General features: G+C 42.4%; 1 protein-coding gene across 1 annotated transcript; it reads right to left on the bottom strand.

Moving 5' to 3' along the window:
- Nucleotides 1-4,563: 4,563 nt before the first annotated feature.
- Nucleotides 4,564-18,907, bottom strand: LOC308306653 (phthioceranic/hydroxyphthioceranic acid synthase-like; the record flags this gene model as incomplete). The annotated part of the gene is made up of 6 exons (XM_080751694.1): nucleotides 4,564-10,125; nucleotides 11,975-12,156; nucleotides 12,653-12,859; nucleotides 14,166-14,326; nucleotides 15,796-15,949; nucleotides 18,850-18,907. The coding sequence occupies 6 exons, from the start codon at nucleotides 18,905-18,907 to the stop codon at nucleotides 4,564-4,566; spliced, it is 6,324 nt and encodes a 2,107-aa protein (XP_080607820.1).
- Nucleotides 18,908-19,953: the final 1,046 nt, after the last annotated feature.

Here is a 19,953-nt window from a genome sequence, read left to right as displayed (position 1 = left end):
GTAACAATTAAGTTTCGTTTTTAAAAAGAAATGTCTATTTCAAATGAATTTAAAGCTCTCTATATATATATATATATATTATATATATATTATATATATATATATATATATATATATATATATATATATATATATTTTTTTTTTTTTTTTTTTTTTTACAGGCAGTAGTAATACTGTATAAAACCATGACTGGACACCCCTGTACTGTCTATTATTATATATATATAAAAAAAGAGGAGAGGAAGTAAAGTTAAAACAAAAAATGTTTTCATTTACTTCGTTCTATTGTTTTAGCACGTTTAGCGATCTTGATTTCAGTGGGTGGGCTCATGTGTACAAGTGGCTAAATTATGTCTTTTTAGACACAATAAGCTGGGGATTTCTTTACCATTTACAGTAACACTACTAGCCCCCATAAGTCACATCTGCCCATGAAGGATTGCAGTGCATCTTTGGAAAGGGCTTATTGTGTGTAAAAAGAGATATTTAACTTGTACGCATGCCCTAGCCACTGAAATCATTCAAATCGCTAAAACGATAGAAAGGAGTAAATGAAAACATTTTAACACTCATCTTTTCTTTTCTCTAATTACACTCTAAACCAGGGGTCTTCAATGTTTTCAGGCCAAGGACCCCTTAGTTGAGATAGAGATGAAGCAGGGACCCCCACAACCTGTTCATAGATTCCATATAGTTTCATTGTTTGACAGCACAATCCTCAATGTATTTTGGATTCATGTCAATTTGTGTTTTCAGATATTTAACCACTTGAACCGTCAATACTGTAGTTACTAAACTTGACCTTTCACTCTGTACTTAGTCTGCTCTTTTTCCCCACTACACCAAACCTCTTTGCCGAAAATAGCCGATCTACAAGCTCGCTGCGAGGCGTTGTGAGTTTGTAGATCTGCTATTTTTGGCTAAAGTTCTCAGAATATGGATGCTGAGGTTCAAGTGGTTAATATAAAAAAGGAGAACAAAGTTTCTATCACACAAAGATTTGGAGGACCCCCTGTAGTAACTGAGGAACCCCTAGGGGTCCCAGACCCCTGCTCTAAAATATGAACCCTTGTTGTAAACAAAACAAAGTTGTCCTTTAAGGTCTTCTTCAGTTCTCACCCTGATGAAGACCTTAACCGTTTTTTATAGAATAACATTATTTTGTTTAAATTTTCTCTACCCTAACCCATTTTTTGTGTGCACTTGGATCTCTTCTTATTTTTTATGGTATATCTTTTTTCGCTGTCTATTATTAGACTTAGTAACTCAGCTTGTTCCTACTTGCCGCTGGGCCATAATAATGTCTAGTAGTTAATGGTTAACAGGGATTGCACTTCGGGGGAAGTCTTTATGTGGATATGAGAGGTGAGAAGATTGGGCCCGATTCACCAACCTATTTACAAACGTTCTTATGAAGAAATTTGTTCTTAGACCCTTTTAAGACGTTTTTTAAGAAGATTTGGCATACACCAATGTTTTCTTAGCTGTGATTTGTTCTTATGTTAAGAAAAAAATCTACGCACACTGTAGAGCACTCTTAGGGTGGCCTTTTAGTTCTTTAGTGTGACATGTTGTGCAAAAATTATTTTTTCTTTAAGTTTCTTCAATTCTACAGTTGTATAATAATAATATGATTTAAATCATCAAAATATTTGTATCATATCTTTAGAGCAGTTGTTCTCAAAGTGTGGTTTGGGGACCCCCAGGGGTCCTTTAGGAAGTTCCAGGGGGTCCACTGTAAAACGAGGAAGAGTTTTACCAATTTAACCCAGTTTTAAACTTTGTTTGAAAATAGCCGATCTACAAGCTCACAGCGCATTACCATTACAGCTCAATGCGTTGCGAGCTTGTAGATCGGATATTTTTTAAACACTTTGATAAATCTTGAAAAATCTTCCCAGACAGAAAATATTTTCAGGTGGGGGTCTACAGAATGCATGTCAATTTGGGGGTCCTTGACATGAAAATGATTAGAACCACTGCTTTACTGACTAGTTTTCAACAGGTCTGAAAATTGCATCCCAACCCAATGTTGAGTTGAAGCCCAAGCCCCATACTCACCCCCTACCTACCCTACCTAAGAACGTTTCATGAATCTGACTCAACTTCTCTTAGGAATTCACTTAGGAAGAAATTTAAGAACAAGTTAAATTAAGAAGAAAGTTAAGAACTTATTGGTGAATGAGGACCAATTGTTATTACCTACGCTGTGACCAAAGACGGTGCTCATCGGGAGAGAAGGGATAACACAAGACTAATGTCTTGCGGAAATAGTCGGCTAGAAAATGTCACTGTCACACTGATTGCATTGAAAAACCCGTAACCAGGGCTTTCGAGATTTTCTGGTTTTAGCCGCCTGGCTGGGTGGGGGTTTAAAAACAAAGACCCCTAAAAACATGCCAAGCCTGGCCAAAGTCCAGCGCCAAAAGAAAAAAAAAAAAGACCGGAAAAAAGTAAGAATTACAAAGAAAGTGAAGAAAACTGCAGAGCCACGACTCAGAAGTCTGCCCTCAGGGGAGCGACGGTCACAATAGAAGTTTGCATATAGGAAAAGGTACTGTTCATGACAGTACAGTTCACTGGTACAAATCAAGGTCAACTTAAAAGAGATCCAAGAAAGCCTTTCAGCTTATTTACATAGGAAACCTTTGTGTAAACAACATTGAATGACAGACAGATAGAACACAGTATATGTGACATATTGATTGAATACTTTATGTGGAAGTTTACATAGGAAAAAGTACAGTAGGAGTTTACATAGGAAAAAGTACAGTAGGCAACAGTTCACTGAAAAGGTCAACTAAAAGGATAAAGAACACAAGATAGTTTTTAGGCTTGTTTCCAAAAGGGTCCCTTTGTACTCAATTCATAAAATTTAGTACATTTAGCCTATATAAGGCTCATGTCAACATATACAGTATGTTGAACCATGCAGAACAATCTATACTATAATTTTGCGAATGTCTGTCTGTCTGTCTGTCTGTCTGTCTGTCTGTCTGTCTGTCTGTCTGTCTGAAACAGCGTTTCTCCTCAGTGGCTGGAGCAATTGATCTGAAATCGCATCACCATTAGCATATGAACACATCTAACATAACTGTGAAGCCCGTTTGTCACTTTCACAATTCGTATGCTGTATATTAGCATTTTTATGGTGTATCTACTATATATTCTGCATCTAGCATGAGGCACATCTATTCTGCATCTAGCATGAGGCAACATGTTTAACCAGCTCTCTCTGTGTGTGTGTGTGTGTGTGTGTGTGTGTGTGCAGGCAGGCGGGTGTGTGCGCGGGCGGGTGGGCGGGCGGGCTGGGGGGGGGGGGGGTAGCCATTAAACGAAACGGGTATTTCTTACATTGATGCTCCTACATATTATCATGCAAGCACCAGTTAAAGTTACTTTCCATCCCTCATATACTGTATGCACAGTGACAGTGCACATCCCATAACCCACACACTGCACATCATTTTGGAGCTCATATCTTTGAACGGGTAAGGGCTAGTTTTTAACAAACATAACGAATACATTTCCCCCCCAAAAAATGGAAAAAATAACACGTCAGCGCACACGTGAGAGAGGGGGACGTGCACGCACAGGGCGACCTCCCGGAAATGAGAATATCCAGGTTGGGATGTCTGCTGACTGTAAATGCTACAGTATTTGTGTCACTCTTTAGAGCCGTGAGGCTGCAGGAGCAGGGCTCCGTGGAACAAGGCTAAGAACCTTTCACAGCATTTCGTACTCAAGACTTCAGTCTAAGATACAACAAATGTAAAAAGAAAAAGACTTGGTGACCCCCCTGTACTATTCTGAAGACCGCACGAGACAGGAAACAAGCAAGTTCTACTGGTAAATTTAAATGTTTGTAAATTGCAGTAAATGTTTGTACATTTTTATAAATTCTTGTAAAAGAACAACATTTAATATAAATTACACATTTATATCATCAAGTAAAAGCTTTTTATTCAAACATTTTTTTTTATAAAGAATTCATGGCACAATAGAGGGTATGCGCGTGACAACATCATACCTACATCCAAACAGAAAGTCCTTTCTGATTGCATTAAACACCATTAAACAATGTTAAACTCACTTTACCACTCGATTTGCCATTCATGTGCATATCCTACATGTTTCTCTTAAAGAAAATCTAGTAAAATAATTTATTTTATTTTTACAATATGGTTAAAGAATTGTCGAAGATGTCTGTGTCTGTAAATAGCCATGTGGACTACAACTTTTGTGTTGTTTTTGGTGGCATAACAACACATTGTTCATTTCGTATATACCAGTGCCAGTATTTCTGTTACTTTTGAAACTACCAAAAAGGTGCCTATTTTATTACCCACACCAAATTGTTAGTTGTGAACAAATGTACTTTTCTGAAACAAGCAAATACCTGTCAAATAAAACCCACCCACTTCAGCTTCAGCATCACTCTTGATAGTTTTCTGATGCCTTGTTGGTGTCAGAAAACTGAGAATGTGTTTGCTAAAAGTATTATCTAAAATGTTAATCATAATATGATGCTTAGACTATGTACAGCTTCTGAGTTTGACATATCTACAGCCTTGTTGAAATAACATCTGTCTCTTGAATCAAGGTGGACTCTTGCTCATCGTTCATATGTTCACTACTAGCTCCTTCAGTTAAGATGGTTACTAATGTTGACAGTGTGGCGTTGGGGTTCAGCAGTTGGACCAGAGGCACATTCACACCTCTCTCCTGAAAGATGACGTTCTGCAGAGTCATAGCCTGCATTGAGTCAATGCCTAAAGAGGAGAGCAACAATTCCTCACTCAACTCACTCTTATCAATGCCAACGGTTTCATTAAGTAGAGATTTGACATAGTCTGTTGGTGTGACTGTGTCTGTTTGTTTTGTCTGTGAATCCAACTGTTTGGATTTTTGGAAGGCCTCTTCTACCAAAGGAGACAAACGTATTGAAACGGCAGCATTTTGGGAGAGGACGTTGTACCTGAGGTTATGGAAGTTAAACCTGCACACAGCCTGTTGGGGTCTGTTGATCACAAGGCATTGTTCCAAACTTGTGTGAATGTCAGCAACATCCAGCACCATGATTCCCTTTGCTTCCAGAAACCTTTGGAATTGCTCCTTGTTTAAAAGAAGACCCAGGTTCAAAGCCCCCCAGTTGATAGACTGGCCTGGGAGCCCAAGCTTGCGTCTATAATGGCAGAATGTGTCGAGGAAAGAATTGGCAGCTGCATAGTTTGTTTGTGATGCATTTCCTAGGAAGGCAGAGATGGAGGAGTAACACACAAAGTAATCTAACTCACAATGTTGTGTTGCACGATGCAGATTCAGAACACCGTTCACTTTGGGCTTGAGGACCTTCTCATAGAGAGATTCGTTAAGGGTTTCAATCAACCCATCATGCAAGACAACAGCACTATGGAACACTCCTCTGATTGGACAAGTAGGGAATTTCTGGCCAATTGTACCGATAGTCTTGCACACATTCCCAGAGACAGATACATCACATTGCATGGCAATGATGGATGTCCCATACTGTTTCTCTACATTTTGAATTTCTTGCTTCATCTCTGTTGTTGGACTGCTTCTGGAGAGTATGACAACATGTCCTCCACCTCTCTGACAAATGAACCTCACGGTTTCAAAGCCCAACCCTGTCAACCCGCCTGTCACAATGTACACAGCTTGCTTACAGAAAAGCTGTTTCTTTGCGGGCAGCAATGGAATAACAGATAGAGCACATTTTACATCTTGTTTCAGTGCCACCACAGGCAGGGTCTTTAAGTTGAAGTATGACATTGACCTTTTTAGTGGGAAGATGTCAATACTTTCGGATGTCACACTCTGCAAGGTAAAGTTCTCAAGGGGAAATGATTTCCTGTCCAAGTTCATGGACTTAAGCCAGTCATAAACATGGGACCTCTGTGCAGTCAGGGAGTCCTTCTGTAGAACCACTGGCATTTGAATGGTCTGCAGACGAACACCTTCCCTCGCATTTCGAAATGTGGCCTGAGCCATTAAACACTGGGACTGAGACTCACAGACTACGACGACATTTCGTACACCAGGAACATTGCAAGATTTTGCAATCATAGACTCATCAAACTGGGGCAGGAGGACAAAGGCCTCCACTTGGTTTCCATCTACAAAAGACCCATTGCACTGTGTACTACCTATGACATTAGATCCTGATTTGTGAGCTGTGAGAGTCAAAACCTTCATCAACACAGAGTCGGGGGCTGAAGATATAATTCCCAGGTTTTGTTTGTTTCCTGCCAAAGCTCTGCGCAGGATCTCCCATGCTAGGACAAAGTATGACACACAAGGTGTTCTCCTCAGGAATGGGAATCGTTTACTACGGTAGCATGCATCTGCTGGCACTGAGACTGTGGTTGCTGCCTGAACAGGGTAACAAGCAACAACATGATCTCCAACTTGAAACTTTCTAACATCCTTTCCCAATGCTGTAATTGTGCCACTGAAATCCAGAGCGAGTAGGTTATGGCTCTGGGATGCTTCTTTGTTGCAGTAGATAGTCTGGCCATATTTTAATTGTGAAACACTGACAGGATAATAGTCAGAGGTATGAGCACACATTTTACTGATCTGAATTTCAACTGATGACCCCGCAATAGGCTGGTGGTCTTTATCATTAAAAGGAACAGCGGACAGGCTGGTCATTGTATATGCATCAGCTGTCTGAAGGATGCAGCGATCAGACAGTGTGGAACAAAAGTTGCCTTCCAAGCAATTATTGTCCTTTTGAGCAGGGGTACGGACAACAGAAGGTTTCAAAACTCTCCCATCTTTTACTACCAATTCTGGATACTTACTGCAAGGGTATGATCTCAGGATCTGAGACAGTGCTGTGATGTCCTTAGCAGAGATGGAACTTATGTCAATCAATTGAAAAGAAAGCTCTGGTAACTCTGCAGCAAATGATCTTGTCATGCCAAACAGAGCAAAGCCTGGGTTTATATGGTCTACTGTGTTTTCAGCAGCACGGTAGGTTATTGCTCTTATGGAGTTAGGGAACTTCATTAGCTTCAGTTCAACGACTATTTGGCGGAATATCTCGCAGCAGCTCACCAAATTCTGCAGGACATTATCAGCTGCCACCGAAGAGAGATCTTCTTTGCCCCACAAAAACAAGACCTCATCAAAAAGTGTCCCTATCTCTGTAAGGTTGAGGTTTACCAAAAGAGCATAGAATCCATGATTCAAGATTTCCTTTGCATGTGAGAAGGAAATGAATCGAGATCTTGAGTCCAGGTGTTGTTGCATTGCTTTACCTATGCCTAACCGGTCACAGAAGACCAAGGCCTTAGGAAGATCAGGGGAGGTGATGTTTTCATAGACCACATTGTATTCATTGTGATAGAAGTATTCCTCAACTACATGAAAGCTACTTCCAAGGTACTTGACCAACACATGTTTCACCTCCACCAGCACTCGTCCCTCTTTATCTGTGATGAAGCCACAGACTTCAAAGTGATCAACACCCAAATCAATTGTTCGAAGGTAGATAACCATCTCACGTTGAAGTGGTTCCAACACTGTCAAACTTCCAATTTTGGCAGGAAAACCTGGTCTTGCTCCAAAGCTGTAGTTCACCGTAACAGGGAGAAGTTGCAATAGGAAGTCAAGTACAACAGGATGGATGCAGTAGTCATATAACTGAGGCCATAACTCCTCTGGAACTGTTACAACTGAATATGCCTCCATCAACTCCTCCCCATAATGCACATCCCCCTTATTCTGAAAAACTGCACCGTACTGAAAGCCCGCCTGAGACAGATACCAATAGAGCTTGTCAGAGCTCACGACAGATTTGCATCTTTTGTAGATGGAGTTTAATGCAATACTCTTCTCTTCAATAACCCTTTCTTGCTCACAAGCTACTGTGCCTGATGCATAAATGGCAGATGAAGAGAACACCTTGAAAGTAGACTTGTTCCTTGCTGGTACTAGTTGCAGATTCATTTCTGGTGTATTCCGCGTTAGTTCGAATGGACGATGAAAATCTACACTGAGTTGAAGAGAGCTGAGTGGTATCTTTGGTTTGGTGTTTGCCATGAAAGCAGCCAAACCCAACTCGACATAGAAGGCACCAGGGACAATGGGTCTGCTGTTGTGTTTATGCTCTAGCAGGTAGGATGATGAGTCAGACGACAGATCACAGCTGAATGTGTTGCTGTCTTTACCAGTTTGACGCAGCACAGGGTGGTTAGTTGTTGCGCTTCTATGTGATGCTTCAATGAGTACATCCCGTTTAGAGCTATCAAACTGGTATCTTGGGAAAGGCAATGGGGATGTCTCACACCCTCTGTAGAACTGACTCCAGTCCACCTGAACCCCCAGCTCAAAAAGCTTAGACACAAGGCTCAGCATTGTTCCATGATCTTTCTCTGGCAGAACTGATTCAAGAACAGGGGTGTTGTTTCCAACAGTTTCCATGATGTTCCTTCGGAGGGCTCTTCTTGGGCCTATCTCTACAAACACTGCATTTGTCTTTCCTTTAGATGCTGCTCTCACTGCCTGCTCAAATAATACTGTCTCCCTGACATTTCTGGCCCAGTACATGCCTGTGCTAAAATCATGCTGCGCTACCTCCTTGCCTGTCACTGTCGAGATCAGCTCTGTCTCTAGGTCATTCACCTGTAAGGAGCCAATACTGTCCGTTATGTCAGACAGAATTGGATCCATCATGTGGCTGTGGTAAGCGGCAGGGACATTCAGAACACGGAGGAACAGATTATGACTACTGTCTGATGCATGCAACTCACTGTAGAGGCTTTCTATAGCATCTGCATCACCAGAGAGAGTGCAGGACTGGGAACTGTTGACGGCAGCGAGGCAAACCTTGTTAGAATAACGAGGGATAACTTTAAGAACCTCTGACACAGCCATGTTGCTGATCACCAGCATCTTGCCTCCTGTAACCTTGCTCTGGAGGGTACTGCGGTAATAGATCACCTTAACTGCATCCTCAAGAGACAAGAGGCCAGAACAGTGAGCAGCAGCCACCTCACCAACAGAGTGCCCAAGAATGGCATCAGGTTTGACACCCCAATACTTGAGGAGGGTGGCAATGGCAACCTGGAGAGCAAATAGGAGAGGTTGGATGACATCTGGGCTTGAGAAGTCACTACTCTCAAACTCACTCTCAAGTCTGTCCAAAATGCTCAGTCCACTGAATCTTTGGAAGAGTTTCTCAATCTCTTTGACCTTATCTCGGAATACAGTCTCCTGTTTCAATAGTTGCTTACACATGCCATGGTAGGTCACCCCATTCCCACAGAAGACATACACCAGCTTCACATCTGAGTAGGAAGGGGTGACATTTTTGCTCAGGGTAGACTTTAATTGGCCTTTAAGCTCGGCCAGAGAAGAAATCACAATGGCCTTTCTGTATTTGTGTTTTTGATGGCTTCTTCGACAAGCTGATGTGTACACCAGCGAGTCAAGGTCAACAGTGCTGTCTGCATCTACCTGTTCAAGGGTGTTTTCCATTGTGGAAATTAGGGATTTAGGTGAATTTGCTGACATGACCAAACACTTGTTTTGTTTCCATGTCCTCTTTTGAGGAAAGCTTGTCTGTTTGTGTTGTTTGACAATAGCGTGTGCATTTGTTCCTCCAAAACCAAAATTGTTTACCCCTGCAATTCTGTCACCAGAGAAATTCCACATCTCTACTTCAGTAGGAATCTTTACATTTAGGGCTTTGGCATCTATACTGGCACTGTGTTCTGAGTAGAACAAGGTTGGAACAATGGTTTCATGCTTCATCATTAACAGTACCTTAATGAGCCCTGCCACCCCAGCTGCAGATTCTGTGTGTCCAATGTTGCTCTTCACAGAGCCGATGCGGAGTGTCTCTGAGTCTGGAGGCCTGGCTTTGGCGATGACGTTTGAGATGCTGCCAGCCTCTGTTGGGTCTCCAACTGGGGTTCCAGTCCCATGTGCCTCTATGTACTGGACATTCTGGAGGTCAGACTCTGAGTAGACGCGGCGCAGCAGCTCCTCTTGTTGAACCATGGAGGGTTTGGTGATTGGAGAGACTGTATGACCATCCTGGTTGACTGCCGTTTTGGTTATGACACCCCATATATGATCACGTTCTTGTAAAGCCTGTGTAAATAATTAACAATTGTAATGTTACATCTAGTAGAATCTACTGGATAAAATCTGCTAGATCATAGTAGATTATAATGTTATTGTCATGGATAGCGTTGGTAAGGCAACCAGTCTGGTAGAGACCTTTGCTCTGAGGAGTGTGTAGTTAATGCTGCAATACACTGTTTACTTGCAATCCAATTGATTGATTGAATACTTTATCTACTTTTACTACATTGCAGTACTAAGCAGTAATAGATATATTTACAGAAAAAATGGCAGGCGGGGGCAGAGGATACCACCCACATGGGGCTCCTTCCAAGGAGCTCGCTGAGGAAATTAGTTCCTAATTTCTAGGGGCAAGCTAGTAGGGACTAAAATTCCAATTATGATTTGAGGGCAGCCATGTTTAAAGGTCAGTTTTACATTTGGATGGGGAATCAAGATGTTTCGTGGCGGTTGGTATACACTCCACATTTTGGTTGGCGGTGTAGTAGAATTACTAACCAGTAAGACTCCCTAATAGGGAGATAAGCGACCGTAGGTCCACAAATAGGGCAAAAATGTGTTTTTCCAAAATTTTCCTGATCCATGTTGATGACATGAGTGTAGACTGTGTAGTGATTTTCGTGATTTTAGGGCAAAATCTGTAGGAGCAGTGTCCAAAAATGTGTTTTTAAAAATCGGCCTGAAGGTGGCGCTATATGGGACAGAATCATGGTGATGGGATGAGTGTAGACATACTGTGTAGCGATTTGCGTGATTTTAGGGCAAAAACTGTAGGAGCAGTGTCCAAAAATGTGTTTTGCAAGAATCGGCCTCATGGTGGCGCTAGAAGAGGGCCATGTGAGAAATGAGGGGTGGGGTCTCCGCGTTGCCTTGGCGGACGAATAGGTCGCGGCCCCGGCTCTCCCGGACGCTCCTAGGCCGAGTTACGGCATTTTATGTGAGCTGCAGTGGAGGGGGTCCTCCACTGGGGGCGTCACCAATTTTGCATCCGTTCTGGAGCACCAGGAGTGGGTGGTCCCCGGGAATTCCCTGTGAGCAGCCCGTTGGGGTGGTCATTTGGTTATTTTTGCACATTTGGTCATTTTTTACACCTGGGGGTCCCCCAGGGACCTGGAGGTCCCTGGAGCTCCGGGGGTCCTTGGAGGTTGTAGTTTGGCAGGTAAGGAGTGTGTGTGCAAAATGTGGCATGGATGGGGGCAACGGTTGTGGAGATATGAGCAGGGCAAAAGTGTGACGTGTGACGTGTGAGTCACGGACGGACATTCTTTTACACCTGGGGGTCCCCCAGGGACCTGGGGGTCCCTGGAGCTCCGGGGGTCCTTGGAGGTTGTAGTTTGGCAGGTATGGAGTGTGTGTGCAAAATTTGGCATGGATGGGGGCAACGGTTGTGGAGATATGAGCAGGGCAAAAGTGTGATGTGTGACGTGTGACTCACTCACTCACTCACTCGCTGGCTGACTGACTGACGGACGGACAGCCGGTGGAGGTTTTGGTAGTAAATGCGACCTACGGTCGCAATAACCCCATATTTGTGCTGAATTCGTCTGATTTCGTGCCCAACATGGGTATGACATTCAGGGGCGGCATAGATGAATGGTTAAGGAGCCCGCCTAGGGAACCAGAGCGCTGGCTGTCCCAGCTAGGTTCGATTCCAGGCCAGAGTAGCAATGTCGATGTGTGTCCCTGAGCAAGACTCCCCAAATTAAGAGTAAGGAAATAGTAATATATTATTATCTATTAACATGGGCTCTAATGGGCAGCAATTTGATAGAAGTCAATCTGTGTGACAGTGATAGATGCTACATTTCCAACAAATTGGATGTCTTTCATGATCATTAACTTTTTGTCACTCTACCTTTCTCAGTGGTTTAAGCAGAACAAAGCCACATCCCTCTCCTCTGCCGTAGCCATCAGCTGTGCTGGAGAAAGGTTTACTGGTTCCATCAGGTGAGATCATCTTTGCCTTGCTGAGAGAAACAAAGATTGTTGGGTCGATCACACAGCTGACTCCCCCACACAGGGCCATCTCACAGTCTCCTGTTGAGAGAGAATATTAAGTCTTATAGTAATTTATAGTCAATAATAATGCCATGTGAATTACATGAATATCCTTTATATATTTGAAAGTGAAGTGAAAAAATAATTAATAATTAAATATTCAAATCTTTTTTGACACAGAATCAATTATTTTATGGTCATTACTCATTATTCACCAGGAGCCTGGATGGCTTGATTCTAGGCTTAAAATAATGAATATTAATATGTTTCGGAAATCTCTGTGAGAAAAACGAATGGGCTCTTTATGGAATCTGTGGAACCACAAAATAATGCAGCATATCAACTCATATGCTGTGATGTTACAATTGCCCCTGCACAAAAAATAGTGTGACCCTAATATTTCTTGCAAAATGTTGAACACAGGTACAGGTACAAGTTGCTAAAAAATTGCATCTGAATGTTTTTTTTTTTCTTCTTCTTTTTACAATTGTCCCTGGCCGCCCCAAGTAACTACTGTACATCCAAATGTGCAAACCTTGTTTAATGGCTTGACAGGCCAAATGAAGAGCCACAAGCGATGATGAGCAAGCGGTGTCAATAGTCATTGAAGGTCCAGTGAAGTTGAAGACATAGGAGATTCGGTTAGCAGCTATGCTCATAGCTAGCCCGGTGCCAGTCCAGTGGTTGATCGCACTGGCAGGCAGGTGAGCAATAGTTGTCTCATACTCTCTGTTCATCATACCTGCAATATACACAAAGTGTAGTGGTAAAATGATGGGGTGCTGTTTGTTAACACATGTAGGCTATTCTCTAAAAGTAAAAAAAAATCTAGTTATTGGTGATGTTTTTAAATAAGGGTCAAATAGGACTTAGCCTGACCTTGATTAGTGGAATATAGTCAACCAATCAATCGAGAGTCTGATTCGACTACCAATCTCTCAGTCAAATAATGCAACAAAAACATGATTTTCATGATTCGACTGAGAGGCCTTCATTCTCCTTTTGCACAAAGTAGTGCATTGCAAGATAGAGGGTGCCAGATCCCTTTTAGTCACACCCTACCACTACTTCATGTTCATCCACAGAGCATTGATTCTAATTAGTTGTTTTCTCCATTAGATTAAAGTGCTTTCTTTTCACTTTTCTCAACTTGTATTACTTGTCAAAATACATTTTATTTGTCTGCCTCATCTTTTTACCATCCCAAGTAATAAAAGTTGAAAAAGTGAAAAGAAATCTAATGGAGAAAACAACTAGAATCAATGCTCTGTGGATGAACAGGAAGTAGTGGTAGGGTGTGACTAAAAGGGCCTCTCTCCATTCCGACATGTCGCCACTCCGAAATTGACTTCTTATTGTCGGAGTGGCGACACTCCCATGGGCCCAAGGTTTAGGGTTAGGGTTAGAGATAGGGTTAGTGTCGGAATGGAGACATGTCGGAAAGGAGACATGTCGGAGTGGAGAGATGCACTCCTAAGGATCTGGCTCCCTCTATCTTGCAATGCACTACTTTGTGCAAAAGGAGAATAGGAACCTGGCCAGACTGAGTAGCAAAGTAAAAAAGAAAAGAAAAATCAGAAATGGAAAATGGAAGTTTGGATTCCAGGCTAGTTTAAAGCTGCACTATATGTAACGTTACTCTGCCACCATGTTTCATTCTTGCCTCTCATGCACAGAATGGACGGTTAAAGCAATTGAAGCTGCTTACACTTTTATTAACAATAAGTTTAACTGAGAACGTAGCACATTAACACACAGGCTGTCAGCTCTGCTGCACTGGTGACTCACACTGTAACCGGTCTGTGTGGAAACACGTACCCACACCTCTTCTCTTCTATTTATATTGTTTTATTATTATTATTATTATTTATATAATAAACACACACGCACACACACACAAACACCCAGTACACACACACACACACACACACACACACACACACACACACACACACACACACACACACGACAGACACACACACACACACACACACACACACACACACACACACACACACACACACACACACACACACACACACCCATACCCAGAAACACTCCTGTCCTTGTGCCGCTGGCCTTTTCCATTGGCAGTCCAGCATCCTCTAAAGCCCTATACACACACTGAAGAACCATCTTCTGCTGGGGGTCCATGCGCTCCACTTCACTGTCACTGATGCCAAAGAACCTGTGGTCAAATTCATTGAACCTGCAGGGAAAGTCACAGCTGTTTGAAGTTGATTTTAATTACTTATACAAAGTTAGGTGTCATTCTCACTGAGCACTATAACTATAAAGATATTCACCGATATATATATATATATGTCACGGTTTTAAAGAGAAACAGGACATTCGAGACGCGGAGCACTCGTGGTGCGGCACGGGGCGGAGCAAGCGGTCGCCAATACAACGTACTCCAGGCGGTGCGCCGCTCTATTGTCCACGACACTGCGAGCGGCTACCGAAGCCCCCCTGTATCCACGAAGCCCAAACGAGTTACGAGGCCCCCCTGGGTCCACGAAGCCCCAAGCGGCGCGAAGGCCAGCGGACCTTGGTCCTGCTCTTCGCCCCCGAGCGCCGCAGGCGCGAGTGGCCGCGAAGAGCGGGCCAGGGCCGCGCGGCCGGCGGAGCGCCGCGCGAGTTACGAAGCCGTGGTGAATGCAATCGTTATATTTATGCCCAGGCCGTAAGGCCTGGGCAAGCGCACGTTAAACGCCCTGTCCAAGTGACTACAATGGAGCTAATGGCTAGGCTAGGCTAGGCTAGGCTAGGCTAGGCTAGGCTAGGCTAGGCTAGGCTAGGCTAGGCTAGGCTAGTAAATAAAGAGTAAACACTTCCGGTCTGCGGCGAGTTCAAAGCGTGACGTAACTCTCTTATCCAGTGGCTGACGTCGCCATCTGGTGGTGATTAGTGTGTGGTGAACTACAAAACGAGCGCTCTTACAATGAACGTCCTGGGTTACCCAAATATCCTGTAACATATATATATATATATATATATATATATATATATATATATATTTATTTATTTTTTGGCGTAAACTCAGTTATCGACTTGACTTGAATAGTTATAGTGCACATCAGTGTGAATGGCCATTTACTTATAAAACAATGAGTTACATTGTTTACATTGAACATGTAAAATATAATATAGCTTCTTCCATTTATGGTGTTTCTGGTCTGCTGTGCAGTGGCTGCACTGTGACCCAGCGTGCCTTGTATGCCTTAATGTTTTAGCCTGGGAAACAGCCTGCTATGCTACGGTCAGTGGACTGGTTTTGTCACTTCGCTTCTCAAAACCAATCCACTGAACATAGCGTATAGCAGGCTGGTACCCAGGCTATTAATGTTTAGTCTACTAGTGTGGCTTTTGTGCCACGCACTCAAGCCAATATGGGCGTAAATCTTTTTGATCTTGTGTTTTTATGTGTGTAATTTTGTAATGTCAAATGTGTGTATATGTGTTATATACAGGGCTGCTGGGTCGCGAGACAAATTTCAGTGTGAGCTGACAATAAAGTAGACTATTATAATTTCTTATCGTATTTATGTCAAGCAATTAACAAAACTATTTCTTATTTATTTACTCATCATATGGTCCTATATATTGATGTGTATTTGTATTTCATAATAAGATGTGCATTCATATTTAGAGTACAAATAAGATGAATAACCGTACCCCTCAATGAGACAAGCCTTCGCTGTGCGGGACTTGCCCGCTTTGCTGTCATCAGGGTCATACCAGCTTGCCAGATCAAACCTCTCCTTGGGAATTGGCACTGAACAGTTCTTCCCATTCACAAGAACTTTCCAGAAATTTTCAAGCCCCTCTCCTGTGTACAGTACAATGATATATGATTATGGGGCTGTTAAGTATGACATCATGGTAACGCTTTACTTTACAGTACAGTAATTACCAGTATTCACCACTCCCTGGTTATTTTATCCACCCATGGCCACGATGCCATTTGGTCCCAACAAAAAGTACTTCTTTTTACCGTAGTTCCACTTAACTGGGTAAATGCAAGGTACATATTCTAGTTACTGGGTAAACACTTAGTAATTACTAGGTAATGTCATGGAATTGACCCATGCTTTCTTTTACAGTACAGTTCAACTGTAACTACTGGGTAATTACCTGGGAAAAACTTTTCTAGTTACTGGGTTAATACTGAGTAATTACCAGGTAAGGTCATCCAATTGACCCACGCTTTACTTTACAGTACAGTTCAACCGTAACTACTGGGTAGTTACATACTCATACTTACCTGGTAATTACCCTGTAGTATCCAGGAAAATACCTGGTAACTACCAGGTAATAAACCTAGTAATTAATACGTGTATTACCAGGTACTTACCAGGTAAGTAGTTACCTGGTAATTACCTAGTAATTAACTGTAAAGTAAAGCGTTACCCATTTGGCTTCTCTTTGTTGTTGAAAGGAAAGTGTTAGAATTATACTTTACTCGTTATTTTTGTCTCGGATCTGTTGAAATAGCGAGGGACAGAAAATGCTCTGGGGGCAGAGTTCTCCTCTGCCTACAAAATGATGTCACGGCTTAAAAGCCCCATAGCCAACACAATAAAATTCAATTTCAGGCACATATCTAACAACAACAGACAAAGCCCTTCATGCATTTTATGACCTCCTCACATAAGATACTGCTTCACAACATGGTCACAGACAAATAAATCTGACACTAGGGCTGGTAAACAAATATTCTAAAATTGAATATTCTTTGAATATGATTAATAAATGTATATTCGAATATTAAAAACGATATATTCAATCGTTGGTGATCGTATATGATTGTGAGGCTGAAGACACTTTCCAGCATAGTGACATAATAAAAAGTATTTTTTTTAGAGTATGATTTACATTTTACATACAGAAGTCATTCAATTGTCTTTCATATATTTATTTATATATATATATATATATATATATATATATATATATATATATATATATATATATATATATAGTATTTATTTATTCCATAAACATTTTTCCTCACAATTGTGTTTGTGGGGAGGGGGCTTAGGGGCTGGGCTAAGCCTTCCCCAGGGGCTAGGAGCAAGAGGAGAAGTCACCAACGTCACCCAGTGACGTGTTGGTGTCCACGCCTATCCTTTGGGTGGCGGAACTGGCACGGTGAATAACATTGGTGTCTATTAGCGCCGGCTGGGACAGCTCAGAAACAAAAAATAATTCTGAACGATAGAGACCTTTGTTGTATAATCACTCCAGGAATATAAAAGAAGACATACCAGTAAGACTCCCTAATCGGGAGATAAGCGACCGTTGGTCGCTTATCTCCTGTCACATCAGTGACATCAGTATGACATCACACCGTACACAAATGACCCTTATATAAGACCGGCATTATCTACCGACAGATTATTAACAAGATGTCAAAATCGTTGAAGGTTGAATCTCCAGATATGGAGATAACCAACACATCCCTCCATATATGGAGATAACCGACGAATCTCACTAAGTCTGACCTCACAAGCCCCATATTTGACATCACACTGCTGACATCAGTATGACATCACACCGTACACAAATGACCCTTATATAAGACCGGCATTATCTACCGACAGATTAGATGCAAGCAGGATCTCGACTCTGACACAACTCATCGGCTCATAAGCTGGTTCTCCCTCCATATATGGAGATAACCGACGAATCTCACTAAGTCTGACCTCACAAGCCCCATATTTGGACACGAACAACATATAACTCCATATATAGAGACATAGCTGCTGACATCAGTATGACATCACACTGCTGACATCAGTATGACATCACACCGTACACAAATGACCCTGACGGCACACACCAAGCAGTGTGATGTCATACTGATGCGGAGATATGAGCAGGGCAAAGGTGTGACGTGTGACGTGTGACCGACGGACGGACGGCCGGTGGAGGTTTTGATACTAAACTGCGACCTAACGGTCGCAATCACAGGTATTTCTACAATCACTTGCTTTTCGATGTGCACGGTACATAATGTTATTGAGGCAGCTAAACAGCGGCGGCGGCTGTTTCTGTCTCGGAGATATCACGAGATTTGGATTCCAGACAGGGAATGGTGGAGAATCTCGTGATACTAGCTAGTTCAGAAACGTAAATTGTGCTCTTTAGATGCCTCTATAATGTTATACAGTATACTCACCGAAAAGCAACACAGCAGAAAACAATGTGTGACATGTCTTCTTTTATATTCCTGAGCCGAGTATTTTATAAAGGTCTCTATCGTTCAGAATTATTTTTTGTTCATGAGCTGCCCCAGCCGGCGCTCGTTGGCTCCAATGTTATTCACCGAACTTCCGGTGGTAGTTTTGCCACCGAGAGTGTCATGGCGGATGGCCATGGAGCCAAAACACGCCCGTGTCTATACCTTCTTAAGAGCTACCTTGCCCAGGGGGGGTTAGGCCCCCTCTAGCAAGCAGGCAGGCTCTATTTGCTCAATGGTAAAAATGTCAGCACTTGCACAGGAAACCGGGTTCAAATCCAGGGTAGAAGAGGAAAGTTACATAGTCCAGTATTAATTCATTTCATTTCACCTGTGAGAAGTGGCCCAATTTTCTGTCAATATGGCTGATGTGTATATCAAATCACAGCACTGGTTTATTCTAAACATCAAGGATATTGTTTTTATTTGTTCAGTAAGAGTGTTTGAAATATTGTTCTTAAAATAGGTTTTGAAAGTAAAATTCTTACCCCCTGGGAAATTGCATCCCATGCCCACAACAGCAATTCCATCTTCATCTTCTGACATGGCTGTGAACAACTTCAGCCAGTCTGATTCAATTTCATTTCGTTAAACTGGATGAGCAACAATTATGCCTCTCACAAGATATCATTTAGACCTGTTTGTGTACCTGGCTTACTGGTGATACTTATACTGTAGCCTGCCCACTTTGCCAACTGATGCCCACTTTTATAGGACTCACAAGTTTGATAAGTAAGCTCTTTGTAAGCTCTTTTCACAAAACACAAGTTCATCCTTGACCACTCCAGGTCAACGTAGACTAAATAATGTGGACTTTGTGTCTTTGTGTCTTTAGTATCATGGCCAAGTTGTTGCACAAATCTTATCTTATAGGTTTATTTTACTTAATATGTTTTATGAGTTACTGTAGGTTAGGGATAGTGAAAGTACATTGGTGTGAAGAGTGGCTGACACAGCATTGGCAGTGATGGAAAGATTGTTATATTCCATATGAATCGACAGTTTCCCCGAGATATTAAAGTACTCGCACAGAAGCATTATGACCTTTTTGAGATATCATTTCTCGGGTCAACATCCTGTGTACAGACCTGCAGTGAGGCATATCTCATCACGTGCATCACAATGTTAGAATAACAATAGTTTTGTGTTGGAACATAGAGGGACAAACAGTATAATTAAAGAATTATTGCGACCGTAGGTCGCATTTACTACCAAAACCTCCACCGGCTGTCCGTCCGTCCGTCCGTCCGTCTGTCTGTCACACGTCACACGTCACACTTTTGCCCTGCTCATATCTCCACAACCGTTGCCCCCATCCATTTTGCACACACACTCCTTACCTGCCAAACTACAACCGCCAAGGACCCCCAGAGCTCCAGGGACCCCCAGGTCCCTGGGGGACCCCCAGGTGTAAAAAAAATGTCCGTCCGTGAGTCACGTCACACTTTTGCCCTGCTCATATCTCCACAACCGTTGCCCCCATCCATGCCACATTTTGCACACACACTCCTTACCTGCCAAACTACAACCTCCAAGGACCCCCGGAGCTACAGGGACCCCCAGGTCCCTGGGGGACCCCCAGATGTAAAAAA

The sequence above is a fragment of the Nannobrachium achirus genome (genome assembly GCF_963921795.1).
Source record: "Nannobrachium achirus genome assembly, chromosome: 21".
NCBI classification, from domain to species: Eukaryota; Metazoa; Chordata; class Actinopteri; order Myctophiformes; family Myctophidae; genus Nannobrachium; species Nannobrachium achirus.
This window is presented reverse-complemented; position numbering and strand designations above follow the sequence as displayed.